We start from the raw sequence: 18,120 nt of genomic DNA, 5'->3' as shown, positions 1-18,120 counted from the left end.
ATAATGGGACGAAACGACCGTCCAGTGCTTCCTCGTTTTTCATGCTGGTCTAGCTTCAATTGACTCATAATCTCAACTTTTATAAATTTTATTTATATACATAGCAACACCATTCATCATAAAAAATTGAATTTAAGTAAAATAATAAATAGTAAAGAATAGATAATAATGAATTACTTCATATATTATTTCTAAAAATATCAACCGAAATCCAACCGATAACATACTGAGTGGATATGTATCTATTTACACATTCCTAATAAATAAACTTCATAAGACTAAGTTAAATTTAACTACATATAGTGAAAATACGAATGAAAAGATCAAGATTTGTCATTAATCAAATTATTATTCTCCCTTAATATAAAACTATTGAGAAAGAAATCAAATAATCAGTTATTATTATTATTATTATTATTATTACCTTATACAAGTTTTCTTGATTATTGTTATGACCTTTGTGTTTGTTGTTTTTCTTCATATCTGTCAACTGGACCATTATCTGATCCATAAACTAGTTTCATCTTTACCCCTTGATTAGTATGTAACTTCATTTGTGATTTACTCTCGAATCAATTTATGATGCAATCTTCCAGGTAACTATATATACGAATGTACTGCTTAAGTAAATGATTTCGTCGAAAAGAAAATTTTCTTCACTAAATTCTCCTTTTCGTATTCAATAAGATTTGTGATTAATAATATTTGACATAACAGAATTTTTTGTTTAAAAAATTTCATTTATAAACTATAGAAAACCATTGAACTTAATTTTTTGGCCAAGACTAATTAAGGCATTAATTAGAGAAAACAAACTTGAATTTGTTTAATTGAATCTTTGTGTACTAAGTCAAATCATAGAAACATTTAACTGATATTCAAGGTCAAATAAATAATTTATCATTTTGTTGAGAATAATACCTACTATGTAGAGGTTGAAGTTAGTTTACAGTTGAAGTTTGTTTACAGTTGAAATTAGAAATGATATTCATTGGTGAAGTATTATAATAACAGGTAGAAATTCGAATAATCAGTATAAGGTTGTGGAGGTTATTAAGTTTTTGTTTGGGATCAAGAATCGATTGATATTAGATCACTATTGAAAATCTGGAAGCACTGGATGACTGTCTCGTTCTATTGTGGGACTCCTCAGCAGTGCACATCTACGATCCCGTTAGCGAAATTTGGACCCAGGGCTTAAACTTTAGACCACTCAGTCGATATCATATTCGTAATTTCATTATTGCATTCTTTAAACTCATATAACTGATCGTATAGCATATTTTTATTCAACTTATTTAAAATATTATCATGCACTGTGACCGTATTTGCTGGTGAAATATTCTTGGTTGAGTTACTAAATAAACTGGTAGTTTTTAAGATAACATCTCTACTGTTTACTGAATGAGTTACAAGGCTCTGTTTTTAATTTTTTTCCTGCATCATACTGACAGATTAATGGTATGTTACGTTTCACAGGTCAAATAAAGCGACATATAAATGAATAGAAACAGAAATCTAGAAACATTTAATTTGTAATATTAAACCAAGTGACTGGAAGACCGTGCTGTTAACTTGATCTAAGTTTTAATCGAATCACTGTGACCAACTTAGTAGTTGTATCTTATTTAGAAATGAAATAAACCACCAGAAAACAGGCTTGAAGATAATCTAGTCATTCATCAAAACCATGAACTGATCTTAGTTAAACCACTATTGAAAGCCTGAAAGCACTGAACGAACATTTCGTCCTAGTATGGAACACGTCAGAGTCCTAGTGCTTCCAGACTTTCGATGGTAGTGTAACGTAAATCACTTCATCATTTCAGTTAAAGGGATGAATCTACACAAACCCTTGCTGAAGATGATCTAGTCAATTAGGTCAACTTAAAATATTTTGATTTGACTTTTATTTATTAGGAATTTTAATGGGCTTAAAGCCATGAAAAACTAAATAAAACAATGACATAAATTACACTTCCAATTATGCAACCATTGTGTGTTTTAGCCCTAACGTATATAATTTTTTAAAAATTTAGAACCAGGAAATTCTCTTTAAAAACTGATTAACGACAGATTGATATCACCTGGATATGTTGTTGAAGCTAGTAGCAGCTGAATAACTTGCACAATTCAACATGTGAAGAAATTATAAGAATTTACTTTCTGAACTAGTGAAATTCAGGATATAATGACTGAGTAATATCATACTCAGAGTAAAACATGAAGCTTAAGTTATTAGAAATTTTTATTTTGAATAACTGCCGATTTCTTGAATATATCCCGTTAACTTTCTATAGTATGTTTCAACAGATGGTAAATCTTGGATTGAAAGAATAATGAGTTTTCAGAAATTTCGAAAGCAATAGTAAAATAAAATTACATCAGTAGAAAAATTGATAAAAAATGAGTAAATCATTATATAATTGAACGGTTTAAAGAATATGGAACTGAAAATGTCTAACATTGAAAATTGGATCAGATAATTCATACTTGAACACAGGGATTAGTTACATAAGAGGATGAACTATGACAAAGTGTCACAACAACACAATACATTCGTTTGGGACTTCCCTGTTTTATCTAATTTATCATTCATTATTCACAATTCCTTTACATTAAATATATTACCTTTTATCAGTTACTTCATAATTATCAGGAGGGAGTTTTGTAAAGATTTTGGTAATTTAATAGTTGAATAAGCTAGACCACCATGGAAAGCCTGGAAGCGCTGGAAAGCCGTTTCGTTCTAACATGGCGCTCTTCAGCAGTGTTCACAAACTATCCCGCCCCGCGAGATTCGAACTCATTTACTAGCAGTCTTGCGCGCGAACGCCTAACCTCTACACCACTGAGTCGGTATCTGACAGTGTCAATGTATAACTTCAACCAATTCACAAAACTGAGCCACCGTCCACCATTGTCTTCAGTGAGTTACTATCTCACAACAGACCCGGTTGAAGTCCACTGGTCATGGTTTCTCACTAGAACTCCAGGAAATACCTCTTGAAGCCAGTCACTGATGAACATATGATTATTATTATCAGAAGGGGATTTTGTGAAGATTTTTGTAATTTTATAGTTGAGATCAAGAGTCAATTGAAGCTAGACCGCCATGGAAAACCCGGAAGCACTGGACGGTCGTTTCGTCCTATTGTAGCTTCATTTATTCGATAGTTCAATATAACTATTTAATTTAAATCCAACTAATCACTTTGAGATCATATAACAAATCAAATCCATAACATTATTTATAAAAGAATATAAACTACAACATATAAAATCTTATTCGATAGTTGAAATATGAATATGCTTATCAAGATTAAACTCTGATTTCCATGTTTAACCTCAATATATCTTTCTTTGGTAGATAGTTTAAAATGTTATAAATGTAATTACCAGTTTTTTAAAATTATCTTTCAATTTCAATAATCCATGAAATGATATCAACATTATCAGGAAAAATAATTACACAGGTTAAGAAAATATAACAGTTCAATGAAATCCTAAATAGTTCTTGTCATGTCATATCATCTCATTGTTATTTCTATTCTATATTAAATGAAAGTAAATTGAGTTTATTCAGTTTCTTTTGACATAAATTCATTCAATGAATTTTAATCTTTTTCTTGTATACATATTTGGAAACACTTATTAAATGTCATTTCATTTGATGTATCCTGTTTCCGGTTGGTTCTCATAAATAGTTTTTTATCAATATACATGAAACAGTGACCTTTGTTATAACTAGCTAATAAAACATATTATATTATAGTTTCTTAGTCCTTCATAGTTCCTTAATATTTAGACAATGGTGTCTCAGTTCACCTCAGTTCACATGCACATAGTTAATATGCTCAAAAAATAATATAAATATATGAATATCTTTTCAGTACATCAAAGTTCCTCAGTAAATTACTGTGAAAAAACCGGGTAGAATACATTTGTTCACAGTTTACAGTATGTTTTCCTAATAGCAGAACAGCGTTAAAATTATGGATGATATAAAATCTAACACCTTGTTGTAATCAACATTTTGTTTTTTATTGAGAGGTGAGTTGGAGATCATTTCAATTCATGCTGAAGAAAGTAGTATTTAATACATCTGATTCCTAATGGGTCTGCAGTCATGAAGTACTAAAGTTAATTTCGTGACTCGTTCAAAAACAAATATTTTTTTAGATCAGAAGAAGGGACTCAATCGTTTTCGAGGAATCCTGATGGTTCTGAGTTCAATTTCCGGTTAGGTTGTGTTTAGACACCACTGAAGAGCTTCAAACTAGAATAAAACAGCTGGCCAATTTCTCCTGGTATTTAATCGATCTCCAGTTGATATGACAAGAACTATTTTTAAGTAGAAGTAATTATTATTTATCATGTCATATTGTCGTTAGTATCTACATAGCAACAACTATTAAAGTGATCATACCATTGATTTTTATTTCTTGTTTATATTACTGCTTATATTATCTACATCAATATTATTACTAACTTATAAATCCCCTTGATTGGTATAATGATTCACATATATTTAGATATACACATTAATATAAATGTTGATGGAAGTCAAGTCTAAAGCGAATTTGACTTAAGACATTATCGCTTATTCATATTTCATATTCTAAAATAATTTACTTTACAAAATATTTTCTAACTTAATGAGTTCATAAAATAAATTCGAGTCAGATCACAGATGTCTGTTTCAATGAAGCGTGAAGCGATATACTAAATAAACTAAAGGAACTATCCAATTATAAGCAAGGACTAGTTTCTTTTCAAGATCAGTCTTTTACATCAAACAGACATGTATCTATCTATCTATCCTAGAAATTATTTATCTTCTCACATAAACATTTGAAAATTCAACCAGGAAAGTAAAACACTATAAACTATCTTTTTTTCTCAAAACATAAAAGAACGATAGAAAACTTTTATGATTCCCTTGGTATGGCTATAGACTGTAAATTATATAGAAAAAAATTCTTTCTGTAAACTATATAATATTAAAATGCCGAATAAGAATCAGAAAATAAATATCCCAATAAACCTAATTTCATCAGATATTTAAACTGTCAAGTTAAACACTCACCAATATAATCCATATAAGAGGCTATCAACTAAACATTTGATGTATACTTTTAATCTGACTGTAGAAAAATTTTCCCATTTGAATAATTGGATTATTTTATTGTATAATCATACAGCTAGTAACTGTTAAAAAGGCGCAGTTTCTAACATAAAGTATTGCGTCTGCTGTCATGACTTACTGGAGACGGATGACAAATAAATCCTCCCCAAAGACATTTTATATATTACTTTATAAACTATAATGAGGGAAAAATCAAGATTCTAATATATCAGTATATATATTCGTGCCAATGTATGAAAAACTAATTTATTGGTTAAATGAGCCAAATTGTCGCGGTTAATTTAAAGATTCATGTCTGACTTTACTTTTTAGAAAATCGTTTCACCATCGTTTATATTAACCGTATTCTTTGTAAACGAGTTAAATTCATACACAAATTATGCATTGTATCTGGGTTTTTTATCCCAGTTGATTTGTTAGATTTAGTTAAACCATCTTACAATTGAAGAACATATGGAACTCAAAGTAACTGTCAATCAATATCAAAGTCACAATCTTCAACGCAAACGTCAAAACAGTTCTACTGTATGCAGCTGAAACGAGGTGAACTACGTCAACCGTCATCAAGAAGGTACAAGTATTTCTAAACAATTATCTACACAAGATACTCAACATCCATTTGCAGGATACCATCAGCAACAGCCTTCTGTATGAAAGGACAAACCAGCTTCCATCTGAAGAGGAAATGAAGAAAAGACGATGGAAGTGAACAGGACACACACCCAGGAAATCATCAAACTGCATGACGAACCAAGCGCTAACTTGAAATGCTGAAGGTGAACGGAATAGCGGAAGACCAAAGGACACATTGAGTCGGGAATTAAAAGCAGATATGAAAAGGATGAATAGCAACTAGAAAAAGCTGGAAAGGATTGACCACGATAGGGTTGAATGGAGAGTACTGGTGGACTACCTATTCTCCTTCACGAAGGTTAACATGCGTATTTACGTTTATTTTTAAAAATGTGCTTTTAAAAATACCCAATGATAATTAGGATCATCTATTCACATATTTAATCATTCCATATAAATAAACATAACACAAACATACATAATAATATACATACAGTAAGGTATTTGGTTAAATGATTACTCTTATTCATCAAATAATAACAAAATTGCTCATTTATACAGAAGAAGAAAATCAACAACCGACCAATATTATTCGATAAATGAATTAAACAAAGAAAAGAATATCTGAAAAATAAATATTATTTATTTGGAAATCGTTTACAGGAAAAAAGCCAATAAAATTACCATGGTATATTGATCTTAAACAGGTAAGCTTTTTATGAAATAAACTGATCATGTGAATGATGGAGATAATAATGATAAAGAGTAAGGAGTTATAAACATAAAATAATAATTTTCTTTCAACCATTTTTTTTGTCTAGAAATACTAAAACCATAAAGATATTATGGTTTATTGTAATAGAATGATGATAACGATTATATTAGAGAGGAGGAGGAGAAGACGAAAGATGGTGGATGTGTTTTATGAAAGCTATAACTTAATCAGTATAGAAAGTTTGATATACAGCCATATCAATATGTACATGTGTGTAAACTTACAAATAGATATGAAAAATACCACATAAGAAAACAAAGTTTAGTAGCTATGTAAATGTTGTAAATATTATTGATGATATAATCTTCTTCATATTAGAAGTAAATTAATAGTTATAATCTATGAACATTTCATTTTCATGTAAAAATGTTTTTTCTAAATGAACTGATTCATGTGAAAGAAAGGAATATCTTTAAAATCAAAGTAACATATTGTTTTTCTTCTGTTCTTTCAGAATCTTTGATTCCTCGAAAGTGTCCGCAATTTTAAAGTCTAAGATCATCTCGTAATAAACAATGCCAATGAATTGTTTTATTGTAAAACATGAAGATCCCATATAGGGCTATGAATGAATGAAGCCACAGAGTTGAAAGCTAGAACAAAACATCTATTTAATGTTCCCTGTTATTCAGTAGCTAGACAACCATGGAGAACCTGGAAGCGCTAGACAGCCGTTTCGTCCTATTGTGAGACTCCTCAGCAGCGCGCATCCACGACCTCTCCCCCTGCGAAATTCGAACCCACGACCTACTGGTTTCGCGCGCGAGCACTTAACCACTATACCACTGAGCCGGCATCCAACGGTATTAATGTCTAACATCAACTAATCCGTGAAATTGAGCGACAGATCCACCATTGCCTGTCAGTGAGTTACTATCTGACAACAGACCTGATTGAACTCCACTGGTCACTACTTCTCACTAAAACTCCAGGATAAACCTCGTGAATCCAGTCACTAGTGATCATATGGGCGTTAATCAGTAATAATTGTTTATAAAATGACAAACGTTTTTAATGTAGAGTTAGAACCTAGAACATGAGACACCAAAAAGTGAAACAATAATATCAGAAAGAAAGTAGGAAAATAACGGAATAAATCACATATATATATACTAATAGAGAATAGAGTATCACAATAAATAGTTCGATGATAGGACCCAATCGAAATCAATTTAATTCCTACCTAAAAATGTACCTCACTTGGATTTTCGTGTACAAAGTAAAAGAACTTTATAGTAAAAAAAATCATCTTCAATATTGTTGAAAATTACTGAATTGTGCACTTTATGTTAATTTCTAAAGTCATTATATTGTTTTGAAATATTCCTTCCTTCTTGAAAAAATCTATATTTTTGTTTGAATTAACTTGAACACTGTCTATAATGTCAATATATATGTATTGTTTTGACCTATGACTAATTGATCCTCATAAGATCATTCCATTATCATAAATCACTTGATACATCGATATGTATGTCCAGTCTCAGTTTTGTTTTTTGCTGAATTATATATATTAGGGGGATGCTTGATGAAGATCTATCAACAAATAATGATTTTTTCCTTTAAATATCTTATTCGAATTTTCATAATGATAATCATTTACTTTAGTTCAAGTTAATTGTTTTATATAATGAATATAATTGATTTCATTTTCATTAGTTGATACATATTTATTAAAGAAGAGAATTAAAAAGAGAAGTGAACTATTTTAGTTTTAATTCATGTTATTAATATGAAACAAATTGATAAATAATTAAAACTTCCTGTTTTATATTTTCTAAAAAAAATATTTTCTCGTTTTATTGAAGATATCTAGATGATGGAAAGTGTTCATGTAATAAAACAACAACAACAAAAAAATAGAAGATAATTATTTTTTTAAAAAGATTTAAAACAAAAAATAAAATAAAAAATAAAAATAAAAATTGTATAATTTCTTCATGTCAGTCATAAAATGTAAATTGACTGATGTTATTTGTTTAGTTTTTTTATATTTCGATTTGTACTTATTTAAGTAAATAAATAAATATGTATTAAATATATATTCATAATTATACACACATAGATACAAGTATGTACATACGTACATAGAATCCCTTTTTCCCCCCCCCCTTTTTTTTGTTTCCTCCTACATACTCTTATTAAGTTACAGTGAAATTATCTACCTTTTTTTTAATTTTAAAAAAACAACATAATTAAAGACAATATAAATCATGATATAAAATTTTTGTTTAAAATGGTAAGTGATAATAAATAATTGATTTTTTTTAAAAGAAAAACTCTATAATGAACTCGGTGGGCGGGATGTTATGATTTAATTTTAATAAATCTTAATTTTTTTTCAAAAAAAACAAAAAAAATTTTTTTGGAAAAAAGTTTATTGTTTTTTTTTCTAAACAGGTTTCTATTGATTAAATTCTATCATCTAATATTTAAAACCAAAAAAATATAACAATAATGTACTATAATAGCAAGATAGTGAGTAGTATTGTAATATGATTGATAGAATTAGATCAATTGACATATAGTTCCTATTTAAACATTAAAATTAAAACACGAATTTCAGCGAAGGGATCTCTTTTCAACGAATTTATTATCAAGCTGTACAATCGTATATATATGAAAATTTTTGTTTTTGTAAAAGTACTAATTCCGTGAGGAAATGTGAACACAATTAATAAAAAGTATTATAATACTAGATTACGTAATACGAATAATAACAATAACAATAGATTTGGTGAATATGATAGGGTGATTAAGATGTTTTGGTTACAATAATCAAAGGTCATAGAGGTGTAAAAATAAATATGGTGATATGATGAGTATTCACGGATAAAACAATGAGAATATAAGACATAAGTAAAGGGGAGAATGCAGTAATAATAATAATAATAATAATAATAATAATAGGATAATCAAAATAATTAAGGCCAAGGTAACGATAACGATGAGACGTACTTCTTTTGTACGCATAGTTCTGGTTTAAGCTCCTGGATGATAAGAGCTTCGGCTATTAGAATTAGATCAACTTAATTGCTAATGTATTTGTATAAGATAATTCATTAAGTATTTCAAAAATAAATAGAAGTTATTCATTTTGATTTATATATATATATATATATATATATATATATATATATATATATAACTTGTGAAATTATACATATGCAGTTAATTTAGCATGTAATAGTTAATATTTTGATTAGTTTTAGTTGGTAAATGTGCATACTATGCAAATTGCTATGCAAATTGTTTACATATTATTGACGGAAAATGGCTAATCTAGAAGAGTCTATTCGTCTCACTTAAAACTCATCAGTTAGATGTGCTTGGATCTCATTGTTGGTGTTTACACCTAGTATCTTTCACTCTAAACCTTAAACGTGTTGTCCACTGAGTGACCGTTTTCACATAGCTAGAACTGATCAAAATAAATTAAGCTAACGACTCCTGAATAGGATGACATGCATATCCTTGATTCCGCATCTAACCAGATTCTACCTATTCTTTGTGAAATTATGATCAAAAATGAAAACTTCCTACATCTGTTATTCACTGGCATAACATAATTTTCTATGCAGGAAAATTCAAAGCCATAATGAATAAAAAAAATACAAACGTGCTAGTTCATACTTTTAGATATATCCTAATAGTTACGTTAAATTTGATTCAGTTGCTCGTGATATATTTTTCCTGATATAAATAATCATTGTAAAATTCTTGATGAATCCAAACATTTATTTAACAAGTATCAATTTTCCATAATAATCACTTGAATCATCATAAATTGAATACGTTACTTCATTCTGTTATGATTATTGGATCGAGTAAATCACGTAAGGAGTCAAATATCAGTTTATTGATAGAAATGAACAAAAACTGACCCATTTCACAAGTTAGTTGAAGCAGAAAATGTGAACCAATAAAGTTAAGCGTATTGTTTGAATCAATATAACCATAAAGCAATAATGACCTGGATCCGAATCCTGTATAAAGGTTGTTGATGCACTCTAGTGAGGAATCTAATTAGCGATGAAAGACGAATTCGATGTTTGTTCAGTTTTAATAGCTTTTAAGGTTATATCAGTTCCTAATCGATGCTACTCTCAATCTTAGAACTGTGTACGTATACAACTAATTTATACAAGCGCTCTCAATTGGTTATTCAGTGATTATTCACTTTTGTGATAAAATTAAAAGAAATTAATAAGCATCTTTATCAGTATAAACAAAGATGAATGGTAGCAAACAGTAGAATCTGCGACGCGCGTTTTCTCCTATTTGGGACTCGTCAGCTGAATGTACCCGAATATCAGAGCTGATGTTCACCCTGAGTCTCAAACCCAGCATCGTTCGCTTTAAGACTCAGTAGCTAAATGGATAATACGTTTGAGTTTGAAGCGAACGGCACTGGGTTGGAGTCCCGGAGTGGACATCAACTCTGGGATATAGGTACATCCAGCTAACGAGTCCCAAATAGGACGAAACGCGCGTCCTGGATTTTACTGCTAGCCCTCATCCATCTCTGCTTATAATGTTTGTGACTTAAGGCTATATCGAGGCGATATACAGAGTATGCACATATACCAATAAGATACTGACCGATTACAGTTCTAAACATCAATGGAAAGACTCAACCAAACAATACCAAGTTAATTGTTATCAGTACTTGATTGAATAAAGAAAATAAACACAGTATTTAAAAATCATTTCAGTGGCACTTTTAAAAAAAAGGTTTACCTCATTTTTTAAATGTTTAGCAGTAAATTTTGTACACTACAACTTTGAAAGAAAAACAACCATTTACTGAGAATCGATTGAACAGAGATTTGAAAGTAAACAGCGGGTGATCGAAAACTTAACAGGATAGATTGAACTAAACCAGACACAATTTATAAGACATCACATTATATCAATAAATTAATATCTAGGCTTATCTATGACTTGAAAAAATCCTTTATCATGTCTAGTTGCCATCCAACTATTAGAAAAATGTTAAATTAAGATGAAATATCAATCATATTTTGTTCGCTCAAGTACACTAAAGTTATATAACACAAATGGCTGAAAGCCACTTTCCTTTATTTCCTTAGAAGGCGCTATATAACAATATCCCTATTTCCACGGAAACTTTGTTTATATAGTACATATTTACTTCATATTGCGGATAAATAATTGTTGAAACAATAAAAACGAATGAAAATCCCTTCAAATACTATCGAATTGAAGATGCATCATTCAAAATTTCATAGATAAATCCGATTACTAATATCTATAACCTAATAAATCATAAGATATATATTCCGCCATTTACTGAAGTTATTGAACTTTTATAAATCCTTATCAATTTAGCCCAATACTCAATAATCGCGAACGTATGACTTAACTATATTTTTTGTATCAAAAACAATTCATCCAGTCTGTTTGGTATAAATTATAAGACCGAGAAAACAAAATGTTTTCTAATAAATATCGCTATGGAAACAAAATTTCATTAAATGTACTATGCTTTATTTTCTATGTCCTCTCATATTTTTTTCCTTTTTTTTGTAACCTAATTTAACTTCGATAGATATATGCATATAAAAAACAAGTATCTGTATATGTAAAGCACTACCTAAATGATCAGTAATTATTAAATAGTATACAACATGATGATTATTCTTTCACAGATTTTAATATGTAATTTCAATATTATCTAACGTATTATATCTCTGACAATTTAACTTGAAATTAACAATTAATGTCAAGAGCAGATTTTTTTCCTGAATACTCTTACAAATAAAAAGAGAAATCCAAAAAAAAGAAAACAGTGACAAGTGTACAGAAAAATAAACATAGAGATTATCAATAATGATAATTGGTTGAATACCTTTCAAATAGTAATGAGCATGATTTATTACAAGTTTTTTTGATGTCTTTACCTTTTTTCTGTTCTTCATCTCTTAAAATAGCATAATGTAATTTTCGTAACTTTCAACATACTTCATTTAATTGTCCAATAAAAAGTTCATGTTATATATTGTGACATATATTAAATTACTGTACAGTATTTGTTTAATGATGATATTGTACTGTTAGACTACTTAATAGAATAACTATTCACAGTTAACTTATAAGCCTTATTGTATCTTCTCTTGTGTCCATTTTTCTTTGTAGCAAGTATAGTGCCAATGGCCGTAAAAATTAGCTTACAGCTTGATAAGAACTGTTAAAATAAGATACATATTTGTGAATTTACAGAGCATCTTTTTTAAATTTTCAAAAACTATACGGTATCAAGCATTTTCTAGCATCTCTTTATTCACTTAGTGGTTAACTGTTGGATTTAAGAGCATGATTTTCACTGAAGATTTTATTTCATACTCTAACTTTCACTCTACTTCCTTTTTTTCCTTCCATGAAGTTTTGATGTGCATATGTCAACAGGTTTGGATGAAATCTCCTATGAAAATTATGCCGTTACGTCCAGCAATAACTCACCAAATGAATGGAAAAATAATCGAAAATCCTATATGTTGCATTCTAATTGAACAGTTAAAGAAAGATGAATAATTTCACACAAAAATTAGCTCATGAATTCTTTTGAAATTTGTACACAGTAAATTACAGTCATAATAGTGAAATCAAAACGAATAAAACCAGTTGGAAAAGGTACTGAAAAACGTAGGACAGTCGAAATACAAACAAAGAAATTAGTGAGTGTATAGATGTATAGATGATTAATTAAAACGTCTTTATTAATGAAGATAGATATTTAATCACTTTACTAAGACTGGAGCTTTCCAGTAAGACATACCTGAAATACAAATTTTAGTGAGTAACTATTTCTTCTGTGTTGAAGTGTAAGATGGCGGTTGGCGATGGTCGACAAGAAACAACGGGTCTATGTATCAAGCTGTTGGGTGCTCATATCAGTTCCACCCTACATCTCAACACAGTGCATATGATCTTAAGTATCTTAGACTAGTAGACACGTTACAAACTGAAAAAAAGATTTCAGACAGCTCCAAAAAAGACTCGACATTCATGACGTTGTCGATCAGTGAATGTTAAATTATTTCTGCCTTAATCTTTACCTCAAATGGTTCTACATTGTCAAACGATTTATAACTATTTGATTGTAAGTGGCTTTAGATTCAATTACAACATTCATACTACTGTGGTGCGTGCTACTTATATTGATATAAGTAGTGTATGACGCGAGTCAGCAATGTAATGTCTGGCGGCAGAAGATGGGGAAGATCAAGAAAGGAAGAGCGGGAATAGAAAGCAATTAGTATGGACATGAAGGAACAATGAAGTTCGAGACAATTATTTCACATTTTGCAGATTAAGTATTATAGTATGGTCTTCCTATTTTACCAAGTAACTCTGTAATTTTGTGCTAAATATAATTCGATTGTCCCCACCCGTGTTCTTGTTCACTACACTACATTGATCCGGCGCTTAAAATAAGGAATTAATTAATCAGTTCTAAACCTTTCCGTCCTACAGAATAATTGTGAAAACTTCTCAGACTGTGGAACTGAGTAATGCTGGTTTGAATGTCATACGAATCCTTAACTCCTCCATGATTTCAGGTACGTCTTGTTGACAAGTATCTTCCAGGGTTTATTGTTAATTAACACTAGCTACTCAACAGTAAGATCGATTGCAAACGTCTCGCTTCTAGTGGAGGTTATCTGTGGCCTAAACAGGTCAGTGGAAATGTTTCGATCTATACCAATGAGTATATTATGTTTAAGAAAAATCATTATAATTATCAGTTCGCTCAAGTCTGCAGCAGCATCTCGCTGAGGAATACTATTAATAAAAAAACATAGATTTAAGTTTCCTGATGAGTGCTTTTAAGCACTCAACATTGAAAATAGCACATATGATATTAATTTCTTTTTTTTTTAATGGTTCCCTCGCAACTTAATCGGTATTATCTAAGCAGTACTAAACACTAAACAAACACGGTATTGCTTGCTCCTTTGTAATTAACAAGTCCCTTCAGAAAAACTGAAGCTATCTAGACTGTGAAAGCATATTTTATTCATTTTCAGTTTTATTCATTAGTAGTACTTACAAGCAGATTAACTTCACATGTTTTAAACCAACCTGAATATCATGCAAATCAATGATCTTTATAACCAAACAAGTTTCTTTTTTATGAAATAGTAGGCAAAATTATTTAACATTTTATTTGATTTAATGAATAACTCATCAAAATCAAAATCATATTAACAGAATAGGCAATTATTCTTTTCATTACATACACAACAAATTATATTTAACCCTTATACTTTTATGTATTCGCTTTTCAAATGGGCAACAAACAAAAAAACTAACGAACAATAATGAGTAATAATAACCAAGTACGGATTTCAAATAGGCTAAATGCTGTCACATACATAAATACATTTTTATTTATATATAAATCTACATCAACATATGAGACATAAAACGCGAATAATTAATCTATTCGTAAATAGAAAAAAAATATGTAAATAGAGATACAAGAATATAAGTAAACATTATGTAATATATGCATATATGAATTTCAAGCTATGATGATGTTTTTCATTGAAGATTACTTACATATCTACACAGGATATTCAGTCGGAAAAGATAAATGAATATCTTCCATTCCTATGATTAAATACTTTCTGTGCTAATACTATCAATATAGTACGTAATTAAGTGCAAATATGAGATTAGTAAGAAAAATAACAATCAATGGTGAAGTTTTTGATAAAGTAAATAGATTGTGACTAGAAGTGGAATTTATACTTCATTCTATTTGGGACTCCCTAGGTAAATTTACTTGAACTTCAGTGTTGATTTTTATATTTGGACAATATCCAGTACTTAACTTTTGAAATGTTATTGTGTTATGCACTGAACTACTGAGTTCAGATGGCCACTAACTTTTTCAAAGGATATAACGTACAGAATATTTGAGAAACGGGGTCATTCAAAACTTTGTTGACATTGAAATAAGTCATAAATAAATATTTCCTAGTTATTTATCTTCATATACATCTGAGTTTCTGAAGTCTTTACATAGATCTTCATGATACCTTTTAAGTAGTATCGAGACCCTATGCAAAGATTTGTGGTGTCTTAACTGAAGTGATCATTGAGGAAATGACGAAAAAAATACCAATTTGATATTATTTCGCTTATTATAGCTAGTGTTGGTCGATTGACAAGGAATTAATAATATTAACAGCAATAGACATATTTTTTAGAATAATAAAAATAGTGATATTTTCTGCGAATATTCATCAAGATTAGAACGAATAGTTTGACAGAAATTGGGCGCCGAGTATAGAGAAGTCATTATATGTGAAAATTATATTTGAAATAATCTCAGCGATTGAAATTTTAATAAATCCAACGTTTCGTCCAGCTAACCTGTCTGGACTTCTCCAGGGTAATAAACAAAACCAAAATCATCAAAGAAATATGTAGCTTTTTCACAACCAAAACTATACTGTGTTAAAATAATCAAATTTGGATGTTGATTTTTTCAAAATAGGATAAGGTGAGTCAGTTAACTACAAATCCAGACAAGTTAGCTGGACGAAACGTTGGAATTATTTAAATTTCAATCTCTGAGATTATTTCAGATATGATTTTCACATATGAAAATAGAACCAAATCTTGAAAGACAATATGTATCTGATTGTGTTGCTCTTTTGTTAATCTAGTCAATATATACATCGAAAAATGAATGATATAAAGTATAGGAAAATTTTGTGGCTTAAAAATGATTTTTATAAGAACTTGAAATCACATAATGAACTGTAGAATATTATGAGGAAACGCCTACTAATATGTCCTAGTTATCTACTCTTTAGCAACATCCAGTAATAACTTCATAAAGGATAGACTTCGACATTTCTAAGTCCTTATGATGAATACAGTACTAGTGTTTAATTGAGTAAAAGCTTTATAATTTACAATATATACTTCAGATAACTGCAGAAATACTCCTTTCTACATTAAGTGTCATATCTTTCACCTGTAATAATAATAATATATTGTACCGATTAAATGTACATCATGCAATAAAAAAACTGTCAGAACTATCTCAACAGTTTTACAAATAAAAATTTATGTCCATTAATTATCGACGCACGAACGTATTATAAAATATTTTAAATTGCTTCCAAGTGAATGAAATGGAATTGGTTGCTATACTGAGTTTTTTTCCCTATAGGGGGATATTTTTATTAGCGGTAGTATTGATGATATATATTTATTTTGTAAGCATTCTTTTAGTCCTGTTCTTCATTCAAACTAAGTCATCTTACTAAAGTTATTCGAGATATACAAGTCTTTTTCTTAATCACATAAATAACAGTATCGATATCTAATAATTTAATTTAGTTTTAAAGTTACGTAATTCATCATTCAGTCACTAGCTGAGCATTTCATTCAACTAATGATTACTTAATTGAAATTACCCATTTGAAAAACATTATTCCATACAAATAATATCAAATGTATTCCAAACATCAATATCATCTCCTAATTGTTCTATCGAAATTTATAAAAAGGGATTAATTACATTATATTCCAAGATAATTTAATAGTGAAATTACTTTTGTTTTAATTACTTTAAAACAATTAGTCCCTTTGATAAGCGTAAAAGGATGTATACTAAGGTTTATTGAAGCCCTAGCCATACAAAAATTCAAACCCCCTTTGTGTGTTCAAAAACAGTTTGTTCTTACCTTAAACCTACTCTGGTAATATTGACTTATTATCCAGAGTGATTAGGTTTCGAATTATGTTCACATTATTGTTATTATTACTGTTATCATTATCCTTGTCTCCTCTTACCCCGTTTCCAGTCTAGTTGACCTTTTATTTTTATATATAACTGCTCTTAACAAGTTTATGTGTGATCAGATTGTTCGAAATGTATTGTGCTAATATATCACATAGTTCTGATAATCTTTGTCTTCTAATTACATTATCGAAGTTTTAATTACTGTCAAACACTTATTTTCATAGATAAATATGATTGAATAAAAAATAAAGCGATTATAAACCATGTAAAAATCTTATTCAAAAACTCACTTATAATTATAATCCAAGCAATAATAGATAATATCCTAAATAAATATATAATCTGAAACATTTTGTTTTAATCAAGTTATTCAGTTTATTAATATCCTGTTAATAATGGTTCCAATGCATTTGATAAGTATAATTTAGTCAGAAAATAGAAACTATCATTCTTTTTAAGAATCAAATAATAAAATTGTCTGCCATATGGTTAAATTAGAACACATAAATTGTAAATTTAACAAGAAATTTTCATCAAATTTCTTTAGTTAGTATTATGATCAAATTTTGAAGATGGACCAATCCATTAGCATGACTAATAAAAGGCACAGTTTTATTTTTTTCGAAAATGCTCACCTGGCCACAGAAACTAAGTGAAAATGTAAGTGTTATGGTTTAGTAGTACAGACAGGTGTCTGTGTGCAATAGGCAAATGAAAAGGGGGTGAGGAAATTATTCTTAATAAGCTACACGGACAACATGACATGAAATCAACCAATCACAATCGTGATTATTTTTATTCTAGACCACGTGTATCGAATATGATTCTAGTAAA

General features: G+C 29.3%; 1 protein-coding gene across 1 annotated transcript in view; it reads right to left on the bottom strand.

The window, feature by feature from the left end:
* The window catches only part of KIRREL3 (Kin of IRRE-like protein 3), a 119,721-nt gene extending 101,805 nt beyond the window's left edge, over window positions 1-17,916 (bottom strand). The window contains exon 1 of the mRNA XM_051214531.1: window positions 17,577-17,916. Coding sequence (XP_051067720.1) covers window positions 17,577-17,637 — 61 coding nt within the window. The 5' untranslated portion in view covers window positions 17,638-17,916. The remainder of the gene's footprint in view (window positions 1-17,576) is intronic.
* Window positions 17,917-18,120: the final 204 nt, after the last annotated feature.

This window comes from Schistosoma haematobium, chromosome 2, assembly GCF_000699445.3.
Source record: "Schistosoma haematobium chromosome 2, whole genome shotgun sequence".
Taxonomy (NCBI): Eukaryota; Metazoa; Platyhelminthes; class Trematoda; order Strigeidida; family Schistosomatidae; genus Schistosoma; species Schistosoma haematobium.
Note: the sequence above shows the minus strand (reverse complement) of the source record. Positions and strands in the feature narration are given on the sequence as shown.